General features: G+C 41.7%; 3 protein-coding genes across 5 annotated transcripts in view; 1 reads left to right on the forward strand and 2 right to left on the reverse strand.

The window, feature by feature from the left end:
- Positions 1 to 1457: 1457 nt before the first annotated feature.
- Positions 1458 to 6105, reverse strand: LOC108247741 (transmembrane protein 42-like). Its single transcript, XM_017436097.3, has 3 exons — positions 5652 to 6105; positions 5184 to 5330; positions 1458 to 5066 (listed from the first exon to the last, which is right to left on the reverse strand). Exons 1-3 carry the CDS (start codon positions 5811 to 5813, stop codon positions 4923 to 4925), a joined length of 453 nt encoding a protein of 150 aa, XP_017291586.1. The 5' UTR covers positions 5814 to 6105; the 3' UTR covers positions 1458 to 4922.
- A 372-nt stretch (positions 6106 to 6477) lies between these two features.
- kiaa1143 (KIAA1143 ortholog) lies at positions 6478 to 12320 on the forward strand. 3 transcript variants are annotated; one of them, XM_025010553.2, is made up of 4 exons: positions 6483 to 6682; positions 8673 to 8823; positions 8950 to 9214; positions 11807 to 12320. In XM_025010553.2, exons 1-3 carry the CDS (start codon positions 6569 to 6571, stop codon positions 9168 to 9170), a joined length of 486 nt encoding a protein of 161 aa, XP_024866321.1. In that variant the 5' UTR covers positions 6483 to 6568; the 3' UTR covers positions 9171 to 9214; positions 11807 to 12320. The 3 variants fall into 3 exon arrangements, with proteins under 3 accessions (XP_024866322.1, XP_024866321.1, XP_017291602.1); XM_025010554.2 differs by having other exon boundaries at positions 6478 to 6682; positions 8673 to 8808; positions 8950 to 12320; XM_017436113.3 differs by having other exon boundaries at positions 8950 to 12320.
- Positions 12321 to 17130: 4810 nt separating this feature from the next.
- The window catches only part of LOC108247747 (dolichyl-diphosphooligosaccharide--protein glycosyltransferase subunit STT3B-like), an 82323-nt gene continuing 72115 nt past the window's right edge, over positions 17131 to 27338 (reverse strand). Inside the window, exons 9-16 of the mRNA XM_017436107.3 lie at positions 25293 to 25447; positions 23272 to 23483; positions 20369 to 20556; positions 19599 to 19770; positions 18661 to 18834; positions 18438 to 18551; positions 18130 to 18339; positions 17131 to 17458 (exon numbers count right to left, since the gene is read on the reverse strand). Coding sequence (XP_017291596.1) covers positions 17378 to 17458; positions 18130 to 18339; positions 18438 to 18551; positions 18661 to 18834; positions 19599 to 19770; positions 20369 to 20556; positions 23272 to 23483; positions 25293 to 25447 — 1306 coding nt within the window. The 3' untranslated portion in view covers positions 17131 to 17377. The remainder of the gene's footprint in view (positions 17459 to 18129; positions 18340 to 18437; positions 18552 to 18660; positions 18835 to 19598; positions 19771 to 20368; positions 20557 to 23271; positions 23484 to 25292; positions 25448 to 27338) is intronic.

Genomic DNA, 27338 nt, shown 5'->3' on the forward strand with positions numbered 1-27338 from the left:
CATTTATTTTTTCTTTAAAGGGATAGTTCAGTTTTCCTGAAGTGGGGTTGTGTGGAAAAGTCGCGAGCAGCATCTTATAGCGTCCTCAGTTTGGAAAATCAGGAACCCTCCTGGGGGAATCTAACTAACTAAACAACTTGAACTCAAAACCTTTTTTAGCAGTTTGAACAAACAATGGATTAGGCTTTTTTAAACACTTTATCACTTTTATATTAGATAGTTGTTGCTGTCTCTAATCTATCAGACTTAGAGGCTGTTCAACACTCCTGTTACTGCTCAGCAAATATCTGTAAATCAGATAAAACAGAGGCAAGCTCCTCTTAAAGAGGTTTATCTTTGGTTTCCTTTGAGAGAGAATATTGTCCGAATTTATTGAGTTAGACTACTGCTGACCAAGCCTGGGCTGTTCTGATTTTCACTGCCTTCTCAGTGGAGGACAGCGGTGCTCCGAGGTATCTGTAATCCTTTACCTGGTTGATCAGGTCTCCTGTGAGTGCACTCAGTTTCCCAGAAGCAGTGTACATCATTGCTTCCATTTTGTTGGCATTCCTTTTGTAGTCCAACGTCCTGAGCTGCCACTTCCTGGTGAGTTAAAAAGATTTGTGCATCAGACGTGTTAGAGAGCAGACAGAGGTCGTCTGCAAAGTCAGAGTCCCTGGTGAAGTTCTCTGGACGGTATTGTCTCCTTGGCAGTTGTTTTGCTTGAGTGTGAAGCCAAAGATGTTCACGATCTTGTAGGATTCACCTCATTACACGGTCCACCGCAGGAATAAAAAGGTACGATGCAAGTGTCTCCCTGCAACACCCCCGCTAGGACCTCACCACCAGCCGACAACACTTTGGCGAATGTGTTGTTCTATATGATGCTTGTGGCCTGGAGTCAGTTTGCAAATACTTCCCCATTATTTGTCCCTGTTTTGAGCAGAGTTGAACTGCCTCATGACCATTTCTCCCTGATTTTCTAAACTGGGATTATTCCGATTGCTGTTTTTCCACAGGTAAGAAACTAAGTATTCATAAGTGTACCACACCACCCCATTTCAAGCTTTGATAAGTCAACACACAGTCCTCCAGAACCCTAAAGTGCCCTCAGAGTTATTACTCTGCTGAAGCCAAAGAAAACCCCTACCAAACGGCGTTATTCCTTCCTTGGCCCGCGCTCCAACTTTCTTTAAGGCAGCTAGACATTTGGCTCAGTGATCTCTGCCAAACAGCACTCACGCTTATCTGCACCCAGGTGGAGCGGTGATCTTTCCAGCTTGTGCTTGTTTGCTGGAATTGTCTCCGAGTGGTGAGAAATAAGCTGCACAAGAGAGACCGTGCCAGGCTTTCAAACATCTCACCGAGCCCCTTGAGGAAAACTCCAGTAAACCAGAACACTGAGGACCAAACGGTTGCCTTCAAGCACCCTTTTTCTGTGGAGATAAATTAGTCTCAGAAGTATTTTTTCAAAAGCAAACAAGATTTTTATGCCTACCACAAGATTCTCAAACGTGCACATTTGAAACTGCACAAGTAGAAATATGCTTCCCATACAACCTGCTGAATGCACAAATGGCCTGCTGCAGACAGATCAGCTTGCCTGTGCCTGCTCCAGATTCACAAATGTAATTCTGCCTCCAAGTTCTGGTGAAGAGCCGGGACATCTGCACCAACCTATCGGAAACAGATAACTTCTGTTCTATATTATCTAAAATAATAAATGTTCTTAACCCGTTTTATCCTACCGGCAACAACTGCGGCCTTCAGGTTTTCTACATGCCTGTTTAAGTTAAACTTATTTCAGGGGGATAGATGCTCCACCAGCAGTCCTCTGTCCACTGGCAACAGCTACGATGCTGCCACTAGAGGGCGCTGCTGCTCTCAACAATTTGCCTGTGCTTTTCCAGAAGAATACTCTTCCCATTTAATCAATCAGTTCAATTTATCTCAACAGTAGAGTGTACAAAATACATATATGTAAGTTTATGTTGTTTTTTTTATTTAAGGGGTTATGAACTAATTCACAAATAGTCACAAATACGTTGTTTTCAATAACTCCGTTTATCTGGTAAGGCCCAAATGTCCCAGCTTCTCACCAGCCGTGAACGCAGCAATACATTTGAAAATCTGAAACCAAAAGAAAGTCACATTTAAAGATGAAGCATTAGTGAATGTTTCTGAGACTGATTTATCTCCAGTTTCCCCCTCTCTAAGGACTTCAACTCACCTTGTGCCTTGTCCTTCTTCTGAAGCAACTCTTTATTGTTTAAATCCTCGTCTCAGTTCCAGCGACTGTCACACGTTACCTGTTCAGGGTTTTTTTTTATGTCAGTGACTTCATGTGGAGAAATGTAAACTATGCTGCTGAAGAAGAGCTTTCAGCAGAAGGATGGCTCCTGGATGCCAAGGGACCAGAGGGGCATGGTACAAGCTGAGCACAGCATGACAGACCCTGAACTCTACAGTTTTTATTGTTTTTTTTAAACGGTTGTTAAAATTTAGCACACAGATAAACAGTAACAGCGTTAGTTCATATACCAGAGTTACAGAACTGAGTAATATCAAAATATTACTAGACTCTAAACAAATGCTGCACTAATGAAATCTGTTTTTATTCGTTGTTTTCATGAACTCTTTAATTGTGTATTTGGACACTCATGTCCTCTGGCATCCATCAGAGGGTGCTGTGGCACCTTCTGCACCCCTGCTTCCCACATCTTTAGCAGTTTACATTGTTGTAAGTGATGTTGTTGTGTCCGTTCATTTGTACAAATTCACAAATCTTACACATGTTTAATTTGTATCTGTTTTTAAACTTTTCTTTTGGTGAAAATAAAACTCAGTAAATGTTCAATATCAAACTTTTGCATTTAAAAAAGTTTTTTGTTCTTTTTTTTTTAACTCATTTTAAATGTTGTCAAAAATATTGTAAAACAAATCTCCAGCTTTCAGGAAAAGTTGGAAATGTTTATTGTTTTTTGCAGACAGAGATTTTGGTAGATTTGCTACCACTCCTTTGTGCAAGTTTAAGACAAACCTCTCTCCAGATGTGGCAGGATTCACCGTCAGCAGCACTTCAGCTCGTCGACAGTTGGATTAAACATGTTTGGACTCTGGACAGCAGCGGGTTGGCTGCTTCCTCCTGTTGCCTTTCCTGAAAGCTAAGCCTTATTGTTGTCACAGTTTAAGAAGCTTCTCATCTTTTTATTGTTTGAATCATTAAGTTGAAACTCTGTATTTGCAAACTAAATACACGATTACTTTAATGCCTGGTCTTTATGTCTCCTCACGGGCTTTAGCCAAACAGTTTCTACAAAGATAACTTCTGTTTTATTAGCTGCTGTTCTTATTATCAGCCATGTTATTGTATGACATCAGACAAAGACAGACATCAGTGGCAGCTTTATTACAACAAAAGGGGGGAAAAATCCTTAGAGTTCAGAGCAGTTTTTAGAACTGTTTTTGGGGGAAAAGCTGTTTATTCAGTGCAACAATCAGCAACAGTCACCAGGACCTGAATCTTGGGTTCACCTGAGTGAAGGAATGTTTTCTGTCCTTCACACCTGAGGTATGTGCCCACCTGGAAACTTTACCAATGCCAGCTACGAAAAGAAAAAAAATACCCCGTTAAATCAAATCAAAGTGTAAACATCACATTTATATGCTGTGCTATATGGAGTCTTCTTTAACATCTATCTATTTGTTTTCTTTACTGGGTCGTCGGGGCAGCTGGTCCAGCAGTCACTGTATGAGACGAGGGGACATCCTGGACAGGTCAAAGGTCCATCACAGGGCCTTCTCTAACAAAGACAATGACTTTAAAGTGGAGGGAAACGTGGAGCAGTCACAGTCCACACGGTGTAGCTCGGAGTGTAGTTCAGATGACGCTGAATGTGGACATCTTCACGCCAGAGTTTAACCCAGAGTTTAAGTGACTTTGGTCACTTCTTTTTTTTTTGTTTAAGTTATAAAATTGTTTAAAGTCCAGATGATGTGAAATATACATTTAGATATTTAGAAAAACACTTCTATCCAAAACGACTTGCAAACAGGCATGGAAGGTAAGAAACTCTAACATCGAGTCTGTTTGAATGACAGGACAGGTATCCATTTTTAATGTGCAAAACAAAAAAAACACAGAAAAGTGCTCTGTTTGTTTGAGCGATTTAAAATAAAAACCCATTTCATCTTTTTAAAATATGCAATATGGGCAAAAGTCTGGAAATACCAATGTTTCTTCACACTTATCCAGACCTGGAAAATAAAATAATCTAATTGTGGACTTTGAGACTGTAGGAACCCTCTCTGAGGCGTCAAGATTCTCAAGTGTCTGCCATCATGGAACAGTAAATAAAGAGTTTGGACTCAGTGTCTTCTTCATGGGAACAGCAGGACCTGATGATGATGATGATGATGATGATGATGGTGTTCCTGAGAGGAAAGCAGCAGCTGGGAAGGATCACAACCCTGGATGAGGTTGGAAACCTGAAGCTGTTCTACAGGCAGAACTACTGATTTAGCAGCCACTAGTAGGCCGTGGAAGACTGTGATTAGTGGACTGACAAGTTCTTTTTTGACTGACTTCACACTGGCCCTTCACATCCTGAACCATCTGTAGAGGTTTACACTGTGAGCACTGCTAGACACTGTATGTGAGGGATAACTACGTCCCGTACCATGAGTTCAAACCTTATTTTTCTGCTGAAGGAAAGGACAGCTGCTCATCAGTCATGATTGGTGTGGGAAGAGGAGGAAGTTCATGTCTTATTTCCTGCTGTAGTGTCCATCAAATCCTCCTGACCTCAGAGGTCCAGTCAGTTCTACAGCCTGAAAGACCAGCTTCCTGCTTTGTGTCAGACTGCACCTGACAGCAGGACGTCCGCTCTGTAAAAATCTGGGCAGCAGAGGTGCCTGAGGACAGTCGGTCTGTCCATGTCGCATCACTTGTCCTTCGGTCCTTCCTCCCGTGAGAGGGTCTGAGGTGTTGAAGCATGAAGCGCCAGCAGTCCACACAGAGTGAGAGAGATGCCCGTCCACCACAGGGCACTGTGGGTCTCCCCAAAGATGACCCTCCCCAGGATGCCCTGAACACACCGACAAAGGCACACTCATTAGCTTCACTGTGAACAGGACCGTGGCTGTTTTCAAATTAATGTTTAACTGTTTGCCTAAACGCTCCTCTCCGCGGTCAGGGTTCTTACAGAGGAGATGAAGTTGGAGGCGGTGGTGGTGACGGTGGCCCTGGCTGAGGAGGAGCAGTGCCGGAGAGCCTTGGAGAACATGGTCCACATGACAGCGTTACAGGAGAGCAGCAGGCCTGCACACAGCAGCCTCAGGGGGACATGGAGCTGAGAGGACAGCAGGGGGACACTAATCACATCTGGACCACCAGCTTCACATCTTATTACATTTGGCCACTTACTGTAAGCGCCCCATACCTCTCTCTCACACACACACTTGTGAATTAGTTTACAATCCAGTTTGTCTACGAATGAACCTGTCCTACTTGAAAAATCCGGAAGAACCTTTATACTTTAGAAAACAAATTACTCTGTAATCTGAAGTTAGGCTAATTCGAGAGGCACAAACTGGCTGCGTATCTACACCTGCCACGTCTTAATTAAAACTACAGTAAATCAACAGGACAACGTGTTGCGTTCAATGTTTACCCAGTCACAGACTGTGGCTCCATGGTCTGATTGAGGCCAGCCGCTCAGCCCGGACTCGCACATCTCCCTCAGGTAGTCTGCGCCGACGGACAGCTTAGCGGCCAGAGAGGCGGCGCCACCGAGAAACCCCGCTACCAGCGCGTAAACAGAGCCAGAACCCATCTCAGGAGGTACATTTACAGTAACCCAGGGCTATGAAACGACGCACACCCGATTGTAGTATATGAAGTTTAGGTGGCTGTACACCATTTGTTGCCCGGCTGACCAAGCGGGTCGCCGGGTAGGCGGAGTTTACAGTCTATTTTATGTCCCGCCTAGACCCAGGCTCCGTGTTAACCAGAAGGTGACTTCTTGTAATTTAAATCTGTATTACAAGTTTTGTATTCATGGCATGCTAAGCTTCGAATGTTCTGATAAGTCATCTGTCATTTAAAGAAACACCACCCCTGTCGTCAAACGCTTTACCCTTCACTTAAAGAAGGAAGCTCCTCTCTGGCCTTCACGTCCCCTCTGTCCGGCTTACTGAAAAGGAATGCACCAAATGAAAGGATGTAGACAGACTGGCTAACATTTCACAATAAAGGTATGCTTTAAGAACTTGGTCTATATTTTTTTTATTTGATTTCAACAAATGCATAAAGCCAGACAACATATTTCTGTTCGTCGTAGTTTTAAAGTATCGCTCATTTTAATTACTGAGAAACAGCACATTTTTACCCTCCTCTATAGTTATAAGGTTTTATTTTGAAGGTATTAACAGTCGTTTCCGATCAGTTGCAATTTTACACCAATCACAGCTTTTTCTGGAGTCACGTGATGCTCCACGGCGCGTCTCATCGCGTAGCTTGGCTGTGTTTTGGTGTGCTACTCGGGAAGTGGGTTTAGCTCATTAGCTGCTGTTTGTCGCTCTATTTATAATGAATAAAAATAAAGCAAGTGGCGTGGCGTGGGTGAAACCGGCAGAGCCGTCCTTTCTGAAGAAGTTTAAGAGTGATGTTGGGTATAAAGAAGGGCCCAATGTTGACACGAAGGTAAATGTTTCGTTGCGGTTTGATTCGCAGATCTCGGACGTGTGAAGAAATGAATTTCTTTAAAGGTTTTAGTGATTAAATCTAAATCTTGACTCAAATTTGCCGCGTTATCAAATGACTGATTACGCGTCTCATTTGAATAATGAGTATGAAAAAATTTGCCGCGGTTGTAAATGTTTGGTTATGATCTGATTTGTGCACTGTAAAAAAACAGGCTTCCTACGCAGTCCTAAAAATATGTAAATGTATGGAATTGAGTTTTTCCAGGTCTGGATAAGTATGGAAAAAAGAAAACTGAGTCTGGAAAAATCTTTTTTTCCAGGCTTTGTTGCCTATTAAATTTTCTAAAAGATAAACATCCATTTTCTAGGAATTCTCAAACAAGAAGAGTATTTTTGACATTGATTGTATTTAAAAGATGGATATAGTCCATTTACCACATATAGCCACCAGTTTAGGGTTTTAGCCATCATTGCATTGATTCTTGATTGCATCCATAGTTGTATGCAGATACAGACATTGAAAAATTTGTTGCTACCCTTCCCCCCCAAAAATAAATAAAACTGATGTGACTGGAGCCAAAAAGCTCTAGGTCTCTCTCTTTAGTCACAGAAACTTTATAGCTCAATGACATGCATTTTGGTGAATTCCAGTCTGGCGTTTGGTGTTTTTCTGTCAGTAGTACAGTCCTCCTGGGTCTTCTTCCATGGAGGCCATTATGATTCAAAATGTAACGGACGGCTGGATCAGAAAATGATGTACCATGACTTTGGAATGGTTTTTGGATGGTTTCCTAGAATCTTTTTCTACCATTCATCTGATCAGCCTTTGGCTGCATTTCTTCTTGCGTCCACATCCTGGGAGATTGGCTACTGTCCCCTGAACCTTCTACTTGTTAATAATATTGACAGCTGTGATCAGAGGAACATGAAGCCTTGTAACTTTAACCTTTAACATGAATATCTATAATCTTCTTTTTGAGCTCGTCAGGCAGCTCTAACCTTTGCTTTCTCTGCTCAATGATCAGTATAGTGAACACAACCATACCAAACCACCCAGAGGCTGTTTGTTCCCCTTAAATAAGCTGAATGGCTGATGAAAAGCTTGCAGGCTCCTGTGATGCTAATTAAGGTCAAACATGTGGTTTGAAACATGACTATAATGAAAAGATTAATCATCTCTTTTAGGGACCCAACAAATTTATCAATACTGTTTTAACACGTCTTTGTAAAATAAATCTTTTTTTCCTCAAAATTCTTTTGTTTATTCTATTACTTACTAAAGGCACTTAATAAGACGCTGTGCCGCAGGTAATAAAGTTGGATGATCTCTTGTTAGTGTTTGCAGTTCAGCTCTCAGCTCCTCCGTACATTGACTTGCTTTTGGATAAGACCGTTAACCTCAGGTTTCTTCTTGTGGTGTTACACCACATGGTATGTTTCTATAACTGCAGATTTACTTGTACAAGTATAACCTTTCAGTCACTAAGAAGCCCAGGCCAAAGCATATAACGCCTTTTCCATTTTATTATAAATGGGAACACAGGTTTTCCAAACAGACATGATTTGTGTCGACGAAGACTTGAACCCTGGACTCAAAACCATAAATTAATTAATAAAAAAGGACTCTGCAGTCCATCCTTTGTGGTTTTTTTAATAGTGCAGATTAAATCCCACCCCTGTACAAACATTTACAGTAAATTTACATAGATTTATTGCCCAAAAACAGCTTCAGAAATTGGAAATTTTAAACATGGAAAAGTATGGAATTTCAAAATAGAAAACAAGTCAAAGGTACCAGCACTAACCAAAAGGCTTTTTAAAATAAATCTGTAAGAACCCTAAAAAAAAAAGTTCTTTTTCGTCTTTTTAATAGCTCATCCATCAAGTACCCTTAAAACAAGGCGGAACCTCCAGTCTGAAGCTGAACATGTTCATGAAAATCATTAATTCCCCTAATTCTGTCTGTTTTTTGGGGTTTTTTTATCCAGCGCCAGCTGATGCCAGCTCTGGATGATGACAGCGGGAGCGATCGAGAGGATGAGTTACCTCAAGTTGTTGTCTTAAAAAGTGGGGACCTGACTGCAGACGAGGCGAAGAAGATGAAGGATGAAAAGACAGCTGGAGGTGATGCAGAGAAAGGTCAGACCGTCTGGTTCAATCACATCATTGCTGAAGACCTAAAGAGAAACGGGCAGCACAGTCTCTTTTGTCTTTATCTGAGGCAGCAGTAATCACGTAACGTGAAAACCTCTGTTCGGTCCACAGACGCCGAAGCTCCTACTGACGGCAAAATCCTTTTCAAGAAGCCAGCGAAGCGGTCCTCCTCAGACAAGTTCCAGGGAATCACAGCCAGCTCCAGCAAAAAGAAGAGGAACGACGGAGGAGAGAAGGGGGAGGAGGAGAAGAAGGAGGAGAAGTCTGGAAGTAAAATCAAAAATCAAAGCCTCCTGTCATTTGGAGAGGATGAGGAGGAAGACGAGGACTAAATGGTGAAATGTAAGACTGCCAAGGACAAAGTCTGACTAGAAAGGTAACAGTTTAAAGAATTAAAAGCAGCTAAACTAACCAGCTGTGCTGCAGCTTGTTTTGGTATTTTAAAGGATGTGCCCACGTGTCTCATTCCAAAGACTGCAAATACTTCATACCGTTTCATTCATTTTGGTGTAAAAATGAACTTAAATCAACTATGAATCAGTTTTAACAACTAACCCAGGCAGTAGGCTTCTATTTAAATTTCTTGTAGCAATACAGAAAACAGTCTGTGACTCACAAGCTATGTAGCTGGTACTTAATGGGTACCTAGTTCTTACAGGGATCATACCTGGTACATACCTTGTTTGTACGGTGAGCAGGCTGTAAAGTTACTGGTTACCCTCTACTTACAGGGTATGTACCGTGCTGTGTTACAGTACCTATAAAAAGAATTCACTCTTGGACATTTTATGCTTTTATTGCTGTCATAAATCAGTCATGATCAATATAAATTGGCCTTTTTTTTACAAAAAGGTTTTCAAAACAAAAGTCTTCATACGGTAAAGCTGTTTCTTCTTCATACAAAAGGATTTCCAAGGCCCTAAACATTCCAGGAGTTCTGTTAAATCCATCATCAAGACATGGAAGGAATATAAGACTTGTGAAAATCTACCAGGAGCAGGCCGTCCTCACAAACTGAGTGACTGTGAAGAAGGAGAACAGTGAGAGACCACCAAGACGCGTGTGAGCGCTCCATGTTCCTTCCATGTCTTGATGATGGATTTAACAGAACTCCTGGGATGATTAGAGCCTTGGAAATAGTTTTTTATCCATCCTCTGACTTGTACTTTTCAATAATCTTTGAATTAGGTTGAATTAGGACAGACACTTCAAGGGGGTGAATATTTATGCAACCACTTATTTTACAGTACTTGCCTTACTTTGTAGAAAATATACAGTACAGACCAAAAGTTTGGACACACCTTCTCATTCAAAGAGTTTTCTTTATTTTCATGTCTATGAGAATTGTACATTCACACTGAAGGCATCAAAACTATGAATTAACACATGTGGAATTATATGCTGAACAAAAAAGTGTGAAACAACAGAAAATATGTCTTATATTCTAGGTTCTTCTTGCTTTGATTACTGCTTCGCACACTCTTGGCATTCTCGTGATGAGCTTCAAGAGGCAGTCACCTGAAATGGTTTTCACTTCACAGGTGTGCCCTATCAGGTTTAATAAGTGGGATTTCTTACCTTTATAAATGGGGTTGGGACCATCAGTTGTGTTTTACAGAAGTCAGGTGGATACACAGCTGATAGTCCTACTGAATAGACTGTTAGAATTTGTATTATGGCAAGAAAAAAGCAGCTAAGTAAAGAAAAACGAGTGGCCATCATTACTTTAAGAAATGAGGGTCAGTCAGTCCGAAAAATTGGGAAAACTTTGAAAATGTCCCCAAGTGCAGTCGGAAAAACCATCAAGCGCTACAAAGAAACTGGCTCACATGAGGACCGCCCCAGGAAAGGAAGACCAAGAGTCACCTCTGCTGCGGACGATAAGTTCATCAGAGTCACCAGCCTCAGAAATCGCAGGTTAACAGCAGCTCAGATTAGAGACCAGGTCAATGCCACACAGAGTTTTAGCAGCAGACACATCTGTAGAACAACTGTTATGAGGAGACTGTGTGAATCAGGCCTTCATGGTAAAATAGCTGCTAGGAAACTTTGGGTCTAACCACCGTGTCTTTGTGCGCCGCAGAAAAGGTGAACGGATGGACTCTACATGCCTGATACCCACCCTAAAGCATGGAGGAGGAGGTTTGATGGTGTGGGGGTGCTTTGCTGGTGACACTGTTGGGGATTTATTCAAAATTGAATGCATACTGAACCAGCATGGCTACGGCAGCATATTGCAGCGGCATGCTGTTCCATCCAGATTGCGTTTAGTTGGACCATCATTTATTTTTCAACAGGACAATGACCCCAAACACACCTCCAGCCTGTATAAGGGCTATTTGACCAAGAAAGAGAGTGATGGGGTGCTGCACCAGATGACCTGGCCTCCACAGTCACCGGACCTGAACCCAATCGAGATGGTTTGGGGTAAGCTGGACCGCAGAGTGAAGTGCTAAGCATCTCTGGGAACTCCTTCAAGACTGTTGGAAGACCATTTCAGGTGACTGCCTCTTGAAGCTCATCACGAGAATGCCAAGAGTGTGCGAAGCAGTTATCAAAGCAAGAAGAACCTAGAATATAAGACATATTTTCTGTTGTTTCACACTTTTTTGTTCAGCATATAATTCCACATGTGTTAATTCATAGTTTTGATGCCTTCAGTGTGAATGTACAATTCTCATAGACATGAAAATAAAGAAAACTCTTTGAATGAGAAGGTGTGTCCAAACTTTCGGTCTGTACTGTATTTCAATTTCATATTCAAGAAGTTTTTAGTTCAGTTTTGTTTTTTATGACTGACCTCTGACAGTAAGAAAAGCGTAAAACATCCAAGGGCGTGAATACCTTTCATAGGAACTGTATGTATTGTTCCTGGTGATCATTGTAGACTAACTTGTGCAGATCAGATGTTTTTGAGCTTATTAGACTCCTTAGGCTAAGTCCTAAAATCCCTCTGTTGTCACCACAGATCAAGTCACCCCTCATCTCTTCATACTTTGCATCCAATAAGTCAGACATTCTTGTAGTCTTTTAGAGATCCTGATCACTAGCTTTTCTGCCTTTCTGAAGGTTTTTCTGAGGATTTTGGCTGCAGTTTCACTTGTTTGCAGTTCAGTACCTGACCGTTCTTTGTTCTTCAGGCCACTTAATCCTCAGGAAACATTCAGGCATAAAAAGGCTCCTAAATGCTGTAGATACACCAGTGTATCAACAGAAAGCTAACCTAAAACTGTCTCCAGATGAGAAACGTTTGAAAGTCCTGAGGAAAAAGATCCAGCAAAGGAACTGATCCAGGACCTGAGAGACACGTCATCCTTCAGCTGGTCGGGTTTTGATGACAAGTTTTCAGTTAGTCGTTTTTCAGGAATCATCAGGTTGTTTGTGTTTAAGATACAATTTTAATGTCTGTCAAACTGTGTTGTATTTGTGTTTTTATTTTCTTTTGAATAAATTAAGAACACAATAAAGAGTATTTAAAACGAGTTCTTTGTGAAATTGTCTCGTGTGTTTAGTCAAAACTTTGGCTTGTCTGGTAATAATTAGCCTTTTGGCAGATGCAGGTACTTTTACTTGTTTCTAGTGTGATCAGTTCTGGCAAAACGAGTCAGAAAGAGCACGGGCTGCAGTGCAAAAAGGTGAAAATATTGAGATCTGCATACAAATGAGTCCATTAGGATCTCAAGATCCTGGAAATTAAAACGGCATTGAATCTTCCTAATCTAGCTTTGAATTAAAGTTTTCCAACAGGTATGTCTTCAGAAATAATCCTTTGTCTTTTAACTCTTATTATTTCCTTTGAATCTGACCATTTTCCTCTGCCGTCTGATGCAGTGCAGGGAAACCCCTTCGTATAACATTTGGTGTCATTGTGAAGCTTAAACGTTCTCCTTTTTATATATAGTGATGGAATCATTAATGACATTTTTCTAGATCAATAAAAATCAAGTTTTCAAACCAGCACTACAGTAAATAAAAGTAGTTTGTTGCCAGGTGATAAATCACCACATTTCAACAAACTATCATTTTGAAGCTTTCGAGATGGAGAATTGGACAAAAAAAACCTCAATATTGAAAAATTCATTGTAACTCAATTTGCCAGCACAGGTCATGGGATTATTGTATGCTGTAACAAAACACATCTAATCCCTTGAAACTACTAAATTAATCAAAATAGCTCTCAAGATTCCAAATAACTTGAAGTGAAAGAAACAAATCACAGAAGCCTGGTGTTTTTCAGCTGCCTTTCACCATATAATGAAAACATGAGCAGATGTAGGATTCTTTATGTTTTTAAATTAACATGTCTTTATGTGTAAGACATACAAATCTTTACTGACCTGTCTTCATCAAAAGGCTTAAATTCCTCCAATAAAATATAGAAAAGGTACTGATTTAAAGAAAAAAAAAAGAATTGAACTGCTTTTTACCATAATGACAACAGCTGTTTCTGGAGTTTGGAGGTTTTTTGCCCACCTCCCTTCACGTGAATATGAACTTGAGTGACATCCCATTCTTTAATATGATTTTGGTCCACACCTTGCAGCTATAAAAGCTTCAACTCTTCTGGGGAAGCTTTCCACAGGTTTAGGAGTGTTTATGGGAATTTCTGACCATTCTTCCAGAAGCTCATCTGTGAGGTCAGACACTGATGTTGGACAGAAGGTCTGTCTCACAGTCTCTGCTCTAATTCATCCCAAAGGTGTTCTGTCAGGTTGAGGTCAGGACTCTGTGCAGGTCAGTCAAGTTCTTCCACACCAAACTCACTCATCCATGTCTGAGAAACATGATTCATCACTCCAGAGAACACGTCTCCACTGCTCTACAGTCCAGTGGTGGAGTGCTTTACATCACTGCATCTGACGCTTTGCTCTTGGTGATGGAAGGTTAATCTGAAGGCCACATGAAGTGTGGAGGTCTGTAGCTGTTGGCTCTGCAGAATGTTGGTGACCTCTGTGCACTTGTTATAATACCACTAACAGCTGACTGTGGAATGTTTAGTAGAAAGGAAATTTCACAACTTGACTTACACAGGTGGCATCCTGTCACAGAACCATGCTGGAATTCACTGAGCTCCTGAGAGCGACCCATTTTTTCACAAATGTTTGTAGAAGCAGTCTGCATGTCTAGGTGCTTGATTTTATACACCTGTGGCCATGGAAGAGATCGGAACAACTGAATTCAGGGATTTGAATAAACGAAGTAATACTTTTGGTAATATAGCGTACCTTGCAGTGCTGAGTAACAAAAAAAGAAAATTCTCTATGGCTACATCCTTTTTTTCAAAGCAAAAAAAAAAGAAAAGAAACCGGAGTGTCCAGATTAAACCCAGGCATGCAGGGGGAGAACATAGAAAGGCTGGGAGGTGATTCTCTGACCCTGCTGTGACACGACCGCTCTAACCACTGCTCCACTAGATTAACTTTGGCTTTTTATTAATTTATTCCAAACATTCTTTTCCCTGGGTGGAATGATTAACCAACATACAACTGGCTTTTAAAAACAAGTGGGTACAGATCAGGGTTTTGTGAGGAGCTCGGATTACAGCCGCTGCTCACTTCTGGGGGTTTTCTGGGGGGTTTTCCAGGCATGCCCCACTAGGAGGAGACACACTCAGAACTTACTGAGAGGGTTGCTGGGGAGATGGCTGTCTGGGTTTCCTTTCTGGATCTGCTGCCTCCACGACCCGACCGCATACGAGCGTCAGAGAATGGACGGATGGATGTTCCATTGCAAGTTACTTCTCATTGTATTGTTTCGATTTACATTGTGCACAATGTCCCAGCTTCTTCAGACCGGGGTTGTGTATGAAGTGCATTCTTGTTGATGCAGCTGTGTATCTGTCTGGGTGCATTTTAGAGTCTGTTTATGACTAATGTGACATTTGATAAAACCAATCAGAGAGCTGTACGATCAGTGATCACTCAGACAGCTTTCTGTGTTCAGTCCATCTGGATCAGGTTTCCATATCAACACATCTTGAAGGGAAATGTGACTTAAGTATGTAGGTTCCAAGAGAAAAAAACAAAACAGCACCACCAACAACAAAAAACAAAACTGAGTTATTTTAACCTCTTTATTCAAAAAGGCATGTTTCATTCTCACACCTGCATCCAGATCATTACAATTGATGGAAGAACCTCTCTCTGAAAACCAAAACCAAATCAAATCCTTGCGTTATGTGACAGGAAGCTGCGCTCACTTTCGTCTCTGCAGCCTCCCGCCTTCATGTAATAAATACACCCACAGCTCGGGAAAAATGATCTGACTTTCAGTTTTATTTTAAGGCCAACGCTGTCCTCTCCAGCTGGATTCTCTTACATTGTTGTTCTGACAAAACCTCACAGCAGACTTCAAGTTAGCTCCCACAAGATGAATGCGTTTTTCGGAACATTTTACCAAAGTAATAAAAAAAATTCGGAGGGTTCAGTTAAAGGAAGGTTTCAGTTAAAAGTGGGAACAAGCAAAATTGGGAGTTCGCCAATCGGTTGGAAGCAATAATGCGTGACGTTTTTGTGACTTCTGCTGCTGCCCACAGTCTGGAGGACACAGGTCTAAATCCACTCCACTGTTCCAGGATCTGCAGAGGAAAACAACTAGAGCTTAAAAGGAAACAACTTCGAGGGGTGGGGGGGGGATGGATGTTTGTACGAGTGACACGATGATGGCAGGATGAAGGGGACTGGCTGTTTGTAAAGGATTACTATGTTTAAAATGGCTTTTTGATGAGCAAACAATCCTCATTTCCATAAACCCATAGCAACAAAATGCAAACCTATGAGATCTGCCAACTTTAAAGAAACAGAAAAAAATCATGCAGCAGGGGCACTACAGACAAATCTGGTTGCTGAGTGAACCTGCAGTTTGGAACAATGTGTCTCATTTACCATCACTGCTGCTTCTTTTAAACATTAGATGATAAAAACCAGAGTAGATGTTGCTTTATTATACTGACAGCGCGTTACAAAAGTATCCATTCCTCCTGGTAATAATTCTGTTTTACTGCCTCACAACCTGGAGCTTAATTGGATTTTTAATCATTTTTCAAAAACACTTCACATTATTAAAGTTAAATGGGAAAAAAAGCTGTAATTAATATTAAAAATAAGCTGAAAAGTGGTGTGTGTGTCTGCGTGTTCAGCCCCTTTGCTCCGAAGCTTCACAAGTCTCATCATTTGTAAAGTAAGCTCCACTTAAGAGCCAAATGATCCAAACCTGTTGTAGCAGCCCCCAGAATCAGCACAAGTTCAACACCTGTAAGCAGTCAGGGCTACCACCGAGCAAGAGGCATCATGAAGACCAAGGATCTCTCCACACAGGTCAAAGTTGTGGAGAAGTACAGGATCAGGGTTGGGTTTTAGAAAATAAAACCTAAACATCAGACTGTGCTGACCTTTATCCATCTGAGAATATTATTTAACAATGTTGGACACAAGCAGCACCCATCCAAACCGAAGGAGCAGTTTGGTCCCAAAGAATGGTCAAAAACTTCAGTGTGTAGATGGACTGAGGTCATGGAGACAGACCTGAAGACACTTGATGCTGGAACTGCTGCTATAAATATATATGTAAAATTTCCCCCACATGCAACTTTATGTATTTTTGTAGAATTACTTACTACTTATAGAACAAAGTACAAATCCAATTAAGTTCCACATTGTGAAGCAACAAATCTAAAGAAGTTTGTCACTGCTGAACCACTGAGCTACAGTCAGCACTGAAAAGCTACTATAAATGTGTGAATGCGACCTGAAAAGTCATTGGCGGTCAAAAGCCAGCTGATCAGACGGGCTGTAAAACACCCGAAAGCTAATTACTGTAAATAACACCGTCTGCTGTCCCGCTCCATTGTGGCAAACAAGGTTTCAGAACAGAGAACGCAAAAAGAAAAAGAGTTCCTGGAATAAACTCTTCTTGTGAATAGAAAAACAGCAAGTTAGAGTCATAAACAAAAGCACCTTTCTGTAAGTGGTGATGGAAACAAAACAAAAACAAATAAAAAAGCATTAACTTGGCAGTTAACCTTCGTTTTTATGGGACAAAAGTGGATGTTTGTTTACGCCTTGCCTCGTGTTTTATCGCAGCTGAAAAACGGTGATGTTGGCTGAAGATGTGTGTCCTGACAGACTGAGCTCAGAGCCGTGAACATCCATGTAAAAACTGCTCAGTTTCAACGCTGCTGGACTGCTCGAGTGGGACGAGCGCCCCCCCCCCCGGATGAGAGACCGCTCATGAATAGCGCATGAGTACAAAAAGAAAAGTCAAAGGTCACAGTTTGTAAGGTTAAAAGTGGCGTGGGGAAGGGGGACACCCCCTGATCTGTCCTCCACTTGTTGGCTTCAGTTCAGGACGGTACAGTTTCCAACTCGCACCTGAAGATGAGGACGCTCAGAACAACCCCATTCATCTTGGTTGCTGCGATTTTACTCTTGCTGTGTGTTTTTGCTGAAAGTTTTGTGTAAGATTTTTGTTTTTCTCCCTCCTGTCCACAGTCTGCCTCTGTTGTGGCGGTGGTGGTAGTGGTGGGGGGGTGGGGGGCTTCCTATAAGGACTTCTTGGTCGCTTTCTTGCCCTTCTTGATGGACAGCTTGTTCCTGATGTAACCCCGCTTCCTCTTGGCCGTCTGCAGATAGAAAAAAAAAAACCAAAAAAATTTATTAAAAAAGAAACGTCCACAATCACATTTAAGAACAATCAGAGGCAGAACTTCATTAAGCGTTATTATTAGAAATAAATAAGACAAACGGATACGATGATACAGCAGCTCTGCTCAGAGCAGCGAGTGCTTCAGTTTTATCTGGTGCTGTAGAAAATGTAAAAGAATAAATATTCTCCTGGATTTGTTCTTGGAAGGAACCAAAAAGAACAACAATAAAACAGAGACGACACAATCAAGTCGATAACAGGCCTGGAATGCTGTCTTCCATGCCAGAGTTTTAGATTAAACACAATTAAACCGTTTGACCATATTGATTTTAAACATAACAGTTATATCCACGTAGCTGCATGTGGTAGGGGGGGGGGTTCCTCCTGAAAAGCCTTACTCTGACTGAATAATGAAACTTGAGGCAGGAAAAGCCTCTCAGACAGCTCACAGTTATGTACGAAAGACAAACAGAAAACAAACAAAAAAAAACATTTCTTTCCTCTTTATTGGAGCTTTGCCCATATGGCCCCATCAGACTGGTTCCAACCCTAAAGTGCCCTACTGACTGACACAGGACAGTGAGCCTCTGACCCCCCAGCAGTAATACCAGGTTGACGGATGGCTCGTTGGTAATATTTCCACCGTACCTTTTTAGAGGTGTACTTCTGCCTGGCGGTCTCAGTGCTCCGCAGCTTGTGCTCCACGCGGTCCCTGTTCTCCAGCTTCTTGACCTTATAAATCCTGACCAGCCAGTGCTCTGAGGTGAAGGCCTCCTCCAAGTGTCTCAGCTTGATGTCCTTGTTGCCGATCTCGGCATTACGCGTCCTGTCAAAGCCCGGAGGCGTCCGGAAGTCCAACTTTTAGCAGACAGAAAACACAGGTGGTTATTGTCTTTGGAACAATCTTTGACGAGACTCGGTCATTGAGCTGAGCTAACAGAGGACCTGGGCCATACCTGCATCTCTCCGAAGCGATAGTAGGACATTTTATACATAAGGCAGTTAAGCAGGGTGGGGGAGCCAGCTTTGTCCACTCTGAACTCTCCCTGGGGGGTGAAGTAGTCACTTTCCTGGGATCAGAGGTGAGATCAAACTGTGATACAGCACACAACATAACCCACACTTTACAAAGACTCTGTGTGTGTGTGTGTGTGTGTGTGTGTTTAACATGCTGCTTACCCTGATGTCTTTGGGGTGCTCTCCCTCTGCAATGCGCACCATCCAAAGGAACTTGTTGATGTCGTCGCCTGAGTAGCCGATGACTCCTCCAAAGATGATCAGGACATAGTCCACATCCAGAGACCTCATGATTTCATAGGCTGCAGTCTCATTGGAGGACATGGCTTTACCCACCTGGACGAGCCCGAGCAGACTCAGGTAAGGTTAAAGGTTAAACATACACAGTGTGTCTGAGTGCAGCGTGTGGTTTCAGCTACCACAGGATCTACCTGCTGAAACTAAGCACTACATTCTGCTTTTTAACATGCCATGAACTGATTTTAAAAATGCTATAAAAAGACAAAGGTCAATGTATGAGTGCATGCTGGGAGAGTTTCAACACAGACAGTCAAGTTACTCTATAGGTCGGATTGAGTGTTTTTGCCGAGTCATGTTAGAGACAAAAGGTCTGATTCACAACCTCTTCATTTCTGATCATTCTGTTCAAAATGAAGCACCGAGAAGGGTGTGCTAACACACTTTGCCACTAGGTGGAGCCAGACATCACGTTTGACAAAACTGCACCAGAATCAGTCAGGATGACAACAGGGAGTACAGAGACAGAAGAGCAAGCAGAACATGAAAAAGTGATAAAAATAACAATGCAATTTAGTGTCTGCAACCTACAATCAGAAGTAAATGTGAAATCACAGTATTCCTACGCTTACTTCTTTAGTAATGAAGTAAAGGATTTACAGATAGAGCTGAAGTTTGATGTGGTAGTAGCTCAGAGTGCGGGCAATATGCATTCCTACAAGGAATGCTGAGTCTTTGGTTTACGGTTTGTATTTCTGATCAAACTTCGGACCACCACTGAGCACGAGTGGGACTGCTGCCACTTTACCTAAACGGTGCATTCAGGGAACCTGGGAGGTAGTAGAAGTCCCAGTGCTTCTTACCAGGGCTATATGACTGTTGTTCCATGTGTTGTTGTCCACCAGAGTGGTCCTGTTGGCCATGCCTGCTATCTGGTAGCCGTAATCCCACCATGACATCACTCTGGCGTGCTCGTCTGTGTTCTGCCTCAGCCAGTAGTATGCCTCTCTGAAGTCATCCAAGATGTTACGGGAGCTGACGAGCACAGAGGAAATGAGTGAGACGATCAATCGTCACATCTTTATCGCTCTGTGTGCAAAGGTGGAGGCGGACGATAATGATCTCGCGCCCATTTCTGTGTGTTCTCGTCTGTCTGTTATCAAAATATTTCACAAACCACTGAACAGATTTTAATGAAACTCGCAGAAAGTAATCAACGGATGTGCATCTACAGCCGATTAACTTTTGGAGCCAAACCAATGATAGATGGCCACCACGGTTAACTGACCTAATAAAAAACAAAAACGACTACAATTCAGCTAAATTTACATATATAGAGGTAAATTTTGATGTGATGGTAGCTGAAAGTCATTCACAACACACTCCCAGGGCGGCACCTAACAATATCACATCAGATTTTTAAAGTTTGACCAAAATGGCCACCACTTTGCAACATCTCAGCAGAAACTTATGACCAACTTGTGCACGAAAGGCAGCGGGTGATATCAATTCATTCAAGGACTGCTGGGCTTTTCATTTTTACTGCTTCAGTTTATTAAAAAAATTTAAAAAAGACATCCCAGAGTGACCCACCTCAAAATCAGATCAAACTGCAGGTCTGATACCGACTCACCCGTCGTGGTTGTAGGACGCCAGCACCACGCTGGGGCTGGAGTAGGCGTTGCTGGTGACCCAGGTGCAGTGGACGGCGAACATCATGAGCAGCATCAGCATCAGCATGGTGACGATGGACTTGATGTTGGGGCCCAGGCCCTCCTCGGGCTTCTCCTGCTCCGACACGTGTTTCCTCACCTTCCCGGCCTGCGGGCAGAGCAGCTCGCAAAGGTTACCGAGGCTCCGTCAGGAAAAATGAGCCCTTAATGGACTCAGGGACAGTTAATTGTCCCCACCGAGAGTCCTCTCAGACAGATAATTAACTAGTGCACTTGTTGTACTGTGTCTTTCAGAGGAGCTGTGTTAGGATGGGAATGGATCATTTCCACTGCATCAGTATAAAACAAGAACAGCAGGATTATATTTATATGGAGTATTAGTTTCTTTAAAAAAGGTAAAGATAAATGTTTCTCAACAACAGATAAAATGAGCCAACTTTGAGGAGTTTTGCTTCTGTTTTCCATGACTCTTGTTAGAGCAGATGGCTAGCTTTAAAAGTTATTCTACTTTAATTGATCATATTCTGTTGGGCGGAGTTTTGTGTGAAACGTCTGAAATATGCATGTAGTGGAAGCTGGATGCATTCCTGTGTGTGTGTGCAGTTCATGTTCTGAAGAACAGGACCATCAAAAGGAATCACTGTGACTAAGAGGAGCTCACAAGATGATCGTAAAAGAAAAACTCACGCTGATCGGTTTTACTCATGTCGAAATTAGAAAGGTTCTTCTTTCCCTGAGAATTTGACACACTTAGAACGAAGTCTGCAAACTTTTACTGGCAGACATTCACCAATTCAAGCTTCCCACATTAATATCTTCACTCTCCTTTGAGGTCTAGTCAAGCGCTAAACATCCCATGAAGATCATCTTAATTTTCAGCTGCTAAATGTCTCCTTTTCCCCCCAATCATGTGCTTTTTTTTTTCTTTTTAAGAAGCATGAATAACATGACAATACAGCTGAGAACTGATGCAGAGCAATAACAAAACATGTCTTTTGACATTTCTCCAAAACAATAACCTGAGGGACAGTGGTGTAGGATAAACTTTAAAGTCTCAACATTTAAGATCTTTCTTTTTTGGTACCGTATTTTCCGCAGACATGCTGTCAATGAATGGTCCATTTTCGAACTTTTGTCATATATAAAATGCACCAGACTATAAGGTGCATTAAACAAAACCGCCTCCTGTCTTTTCGGAGAATACTGCACCAACGTAAGCGTCGAGTATAAACGCCTCCACCGCTCAGATCTGTGCGCCGTTCGGAGCCCTGCTCGACATACTTGAGCCTTAATGCTGCAAGCGGTGCAGCTTTGTAGTTTACCAAAGTCGTACTAAAAGATTACTTCTTACATATATAAGGTGTTCCGGATTATAAGGTGCACTGTTGTTTTTTGAGAATAGCCTTATAGTCTGGAAAATATGGTCGTTTCTAAACTCCCTTCAGTGAGGCTGCTGAAGACCCAGGCTGTATAATGCAAAGAACACCTCTTCTGACTCATTCTTCCTCTGTACATGTTATACGTCATTAACTTTGTGTTCTCTTCTTTTTGCCTTTGTCAAAGCATGTATCTCTGGTTTTGTGAGTTTGGGTCAAACCTGTCTCACAAATTGTCTTGATCAAAACAAACTAATTCTGCTGCCTGCTGTTTCACCTGAAGTCACTTCTCTTGTATCCGAGGATGGCTGGTTTATTTTTTACTGCACTGCAGTAAGATACGCTCCGGTCAGAGCAGACGGCGGATCTCCCTTTTATCTGCTTTCCCATCCTTTCAGTATCACTGTATCACACTAAAAGTTGTATTTAAAAACACAACCCCAATCCCAAGTTGGAATGTTGGGTAAAATATAAACAAAAACAGAATGAAATGAATGGAAATTTCATAAACTTAAATTTTTTCCACAATGGAACATAAACATCAAATGCTTCAACTAAGAAATTGTTTCATTTTTTTTTTTTAGAAAAAGAAGAAAATAAAAAAGATAATTGTGAATTTTACGGCAGCACAGTTCTCCTCTTTGCCTCAGTCTGTTTTAAAGGAGCTTTGGTTCAGAGAAGACAGTTTCTGGATGGTTTTCACATCTGGCTTCTTCTTTACCTGATAGAGCTTTAAACAGCACTCGTGGCTGGTACAGTGAACTGTGTTTACAGACAATGATCTGTGGAAGTGTTCCTGACTCCATGCAGTGATGTCCAGAGCAGAATCAGACCTGAGGGCCCAAAGATAACAGGGATCCAACACTGACCTTCGGTCTCAGAGATTTCTTCAGATTCAGAACTCTTTATATGATATTAGGAACTGTAGGTAATGGGATATTCAAAGTCTTCCCAATTTTCTGTTGGGGAACATTATTTTGTAACTGTTCCACTACTTTTCAAGTTTTTTGTAGACTGGTGAACCTCTGACCATATTACTCATGAGAAATTCAGTTTCTCTAAAATGTTCTTTTTATACCCAGTCTTCTTACTGACCTGCTGACAATTTACCTAGTTAGTCACAAAATGCTCCTCCGCCTGTTTCTTATTCATACCACTTCTTTTTAGTCTTTTGTTCCCCTGTCTAACTTTTTTTGAGATGTTGTCAAATTCAAAATTAACTTTCCCCCTTTTTTTTAATGATACAATTTCTTAGTTGAAACATTTGATATGTTTACTCTGTTCTCTTGTGAATGAAATATGGATTTTTTATTTTATTTTAGCAAATTATTTAAGACATAAGAGAAAAACACATTAAACCCATTAGTCCTATTTTTTTCTTAATGTAAAAAATGTTTTTAAATCTTCCAATTTTGTGAAATTGTCATTAGTGGTGGACCAAACGTGTATCAGACACTTTAATCACGTACGTCTGAGTGACCCCTGACCTTGTCGTAAAGGTTGCCTGCGTTCTTCCTGTCGTCCTCGTCACCGCTGTCGTCTGCAGGCGGGCTCTGTCTCTTCAGGTCGTCGCCGAGGTAGTGTTCAAAAACACTGGAGAAGGCCACGGCCGACAGCATGCAAACCACCGGAGTCAGAGTGAGCATCAAACGCACCATCACACCAGCAAAGTACACGGCGCTGATGGCGTACAGGGCCACTGCCGAGCAGAGAGCAGAGAGACGGCAGGTCAGAGGTCAACCTGGGGGACTTTCAGCTCACTCTGTCAGTCATTGAGTCATCTGAAACGGATGCAGGCGTCACTTGCGGGGTGAACACAGGTGGAAAGGAGAAAATGTCATGGAATAAATGTCCGTGCTGAAGATTTTTAAACCCAGTGAGCCTATGTGCCAACGGGATTTTTATAAATGTGGTGGGAAAATGTATTCATTCATTAATAACAAAAAAATAAAAACGAGTGATCTTTCATGATCAATGTTCAAATGTATGAATGTAGCGTCACGTAGAAATCCAAGAGGCGTTATTTGGATGTGATTGTTGGTTTGCCAATAGAACTGCATTAAAAAGTTACAAAAACTCCGTAGAACCATCCATTTTCTTTTACCCAATTCTCCATTCCGGGTCACGGGGAGCTGGTGCCTATCCCCAGCAGTCAGTGTGCGAGAGGCGGGGGACACCCTGGACAGGTCGCAAGTCCATCCCAGGGACACGTATAGACAAACGAGACACACAACCATTCACACTCTCACTCACACCTAGGGACAATTTTAGAGTCTTCGATTAACCTAACATGCATGTTTTTAGTCTGTGGGAGGAAACCGGAGTACCCGGAGTAAACCCACATGTGCACAGGAAAGGCCGCAGGCCAGGAAGCGATCTTGCTGGGAGGCAACAGATCTAACCACTACGCCACTGTGCCACTCTGTAGAACATTTTTGAAAACAATAAGAGCACCACAGTCAAGACAAATGTTGGGAACTCACATCTACAAACTGCTGGCATATTAAGTGTGTGTACATATCATTTTGTGCAAATTCAACAGCTCTCTGTGGGGGGGAAAAAAAAACATTTATGTTTTGGTTTTCTACAGAATGGAGGACCATTGAGATGATATCCACCAACTTTGCAAGCAGGTAGCTACAAAACAGATCAATAGCTTATTGCAAAATAAGCACCATTTTAAATATGTCTGCTTTAAGAATTGTTGCTGCAAGTCTTGGGGAATTCGGACACATTTTTTCAAACAAACTACCGGGGTATTTCTGAGTGTTGCCATTCAGAAGCCAGGCTCAGAAAACAAAGCATCAGTGTTTCTTTACCATCAACGACACTGACCGTTTTCTCCCGCTGCAGATTTTCTGCCCGTCTGGTTGAACCAATCACAAGGAAACTTGAGATTTTTTTTCCACCATGTTTAGTATATACTTGATAACTCAAGTATTGTATATTGTCAGACATTTGGACAAAAAACAAACAAACCCAAAACATTATTTCACAGTCCATTCCATGTTCAAATGTGACAGACCGGAGGATGCAGCTGGAAGATCCACGAGCCACGTTAAAATCAGATCCTAATCAGATTTAACTGACTCATAATTACTTTGTTACAGATATTAGAGCAACATGTTCATTTTATCCCCCGAGAAAAAATGAATATGCATTGCTTTACTGTTTAGTCAAAGAGTTTGACAGTAATTCAATGTGTTGCTGCTATAGAACATGTTTGCTGCTAATGAAAGTGACTGAATATTGATGCCAGTTCTTGGCCCCAGCAGTCACTTATAACCCACAGCTTTTCTGGCCTCCTCCTTTAAAGGAAGGAAGCCATGATTGGAGCAGCAAGGTTAGAGAAAGGCCCTGGATTTTATGGCTCAGGAAATAAATGAGAAAAGGAAGGAGCCTAAATAATGCAGGCTTGTTGTCAGCAGTGCTTTGTTAGAATCAAAGCACTGTTAGAATCATGAGCGGTGCGCTACGCCGTTAGGAAGGAGAAGCACTGTGTGTTTACCAAAGACACGCTCATCGTTGATGTTCTTGATGCAGAACCAGAGGCCTGCTGGGAAGGTACAGACGAGGATGTGCAGGTCAAAGAAGAAGGAGACCCAGGTGGTGGGCTGGTGCTCAGACACTGATGCTATGATGGGGATGTGGATCTTAGCGTAGCTGTGAATCACAAACAGAAGTCCATTAGAACAGGAAGAAGGTGGGAAAACTAAACAGCTGTTTGTAAAAACAACATTATGACATTGAACAAATGACTGTTGTCAAACTAATTCTGTTGACCATGAAGCTGCCTGATGTTACATCTGATGCAGGTGAGTTTGTACTTAAGGACTTTTACTGCACTACGGCAAAGCTCACCAAACAAATGGAAAAAACCCCAAAACTGTTCAATTTTTGGCGTTTTTGACACCCAAGTCCAAATATTTACTGTATACAGTATATGACACAGACTGTATGCAGAGGATTGGTAGCAGGAAATGAAGCATGGGAAAAGTATGCAAATATGGAAAATGATTTGCATTTGTACTAATGTTTATGAGAGTCACATGGGATACTAGTGTAAACAAAAACTATGGCTATGTGTTACGGTTGGTGGCCGTGTGTGTGTGTGTGTTTCTTTTCTTTTTCCCTCCTCCCCCTTGCGCAGTCCGCTGAGTCAGCAGGCTCCACTGTGGGACCATTGGATGGAGCCCTTCCTGTCTCGCCACCCACGGACGTCGTGATTGGCTGGCCAATTGACCGCTCCACCTATCCCTGAGTAAGCCCGCTATACTTAAGCCCTCACTTCCTTCCATGGGGCAGCTGTTCCTCTGTTTTGAACAGTTTGCCTCTGGCGTTCTGACTTTGTGTTTTGCACATAAAAACCTCACTAGTAGTTTGATTTGTGTTCTAGAGGTATTTAGTGCTTGTTTTTCTCTTGATACTTGTGTGTTTTCTTTGGCTTTCAGCCGTTATGTAGACTTTGTGTTCAAGAGCCATTTGGCCCCGCTTTAAGTTGAGACCCAACTTTTGTTTGTAGTGGAATTTGTTTTTAGTTTTGGTTTATACTTTTTCACGTGTCACACTCCTGTTTGGAGATTATGCTTATTGTTATCTTTGTTTTCCACCCAGTTTTAAACATCTTCTCTTATCACCTTCTAAAACTGTCTGGGAACATTAATGTCACGTCTCTCACCCTCCGGCTGAGCTGAGACGTAACACTACGGTTATGTTCAAGCACTTTGCCATCCCTAATTTCTTTAAAATGTTTTCCTTCCAAAAGCCAGATTTTGGAAGCAAAGCATAACAAAATTAGGGCTAGTTTAAAACGTTTGCACACTAATCTATTCCACATATAACAAATCTGTAAAGCTCTCTGCTGTTGGAGCCATTTCTTTTTCAAAAGGTCTGATTTATATATTTAAAAAGAACTAAAGTCAGAAAACACCACTGTTTGTCCATAGTCTGTTTTCTTGTGTCCATTCTTTTGAAGACCTGGGAAATACTAGAAGCAAATTCCAGACTTTTCCGGACTGTGTGGGAACCCTGCTGTGTTCTCAGCCAGACACAGGGAGATTTGTCCGGTTTCACAGCTGAAGCTGCAGGCTGGCGGCTCTCCTGAAACCAAATCGACGAGCAGGTTCTGTGAGGGGGTTTTCTGACGATCATATAAACAGCTTTTACAGCTGGAAACATGAAGGAAAAGACCCTTCAATTTTTATTTTACCTCACACAAAAATGTGGAAAATATTAGTTAAAAATTAAAACGGCCAATAAATAGGCTCAAAGTAATCATTGGCTGTGCTTCTCAACTCAACATTTGGAGTCAACCCAGTTCAAGAGGACTGTTGACATTACAGGTGCTGGTCATAAAATTAGAATATCATGAAAAAGTAGATTGATTTCAGTAATTCCATTTAAAAAGTGAAACTTGTATAATATATTCATACATTACATACAAACTCATATATTTCAAATGTTTATTTTGTTTAATTTTGATGATTACAAATGACAACAAATGAAAATCTCAAATTCATCATATCAGAAAATTAGAATCTTGTGAAAAGGTTCA

The sequence above is a fragment of the Kryptolebias marmoratus genome, linkage group LG16 (assembly GCF_001649575.2).
Source record: "Kryptolebias marmoratus isolate JLee-2015 linkage group LG16, ASM164957v2, whole genome shotgun sequence".
NCBI classification, from domain to species: domain Eukaryota; kingdom Metazoa; phylum Chordata; class Actinopteri; order Cyprinodontiformes; family Rivulidae; genus Kryptolebias; species Kryptolebias marmoratus.

Excerpts from the sequence above, each read along its gene's own strand:
- LOC108247741 (XM_017436097.3), bottom strand. The coding sequence starts at position 5,813 with ATGGGTTCTGGCTCTGTTTACGCGCTGGTAGCGGGGTTTCTCGGTGGC. Across the intron at positions 5,331-5,651 it reads GAGCCACAGTCTGTGACTGG|CTCCATGTCCCCCTGAGGCT; the intron begins GTAAACATTGAA and ends CTGTCCTCTCAG. Across the intron at positions 5,067-5,183 it reads CCTCCAACTTCATCTCCTCT|GGCATCCTGGGGAGGGTCAT; the intron begins GTAAGAACCCTG and ends CGGTGTGTTCAG.
- kiaa1143 (XM_017436113.3), top strand. The coding sequence starts at position 6,569 with ATGAATAAAAATAAAGCAAGTGGCGTGGCGTGGGTGAAACCGGCAGAG. Across the intron at positions 6,683-8,672 it reads GGCCCAATGTTGACACGAAG|CGCCAGCTGATGCCAGCTCT; the intron begins GTAAATGTTTCG and ends TTTTTTATCCAG. Across the intron at positions 8,824-8,949 it reads TGGAGGTGATGCAGAGAAAG|ACGCCGAAGCTCCTACTGAC; the intron begins GTCAGACCGTCT and ends TTCGGTCCACAG.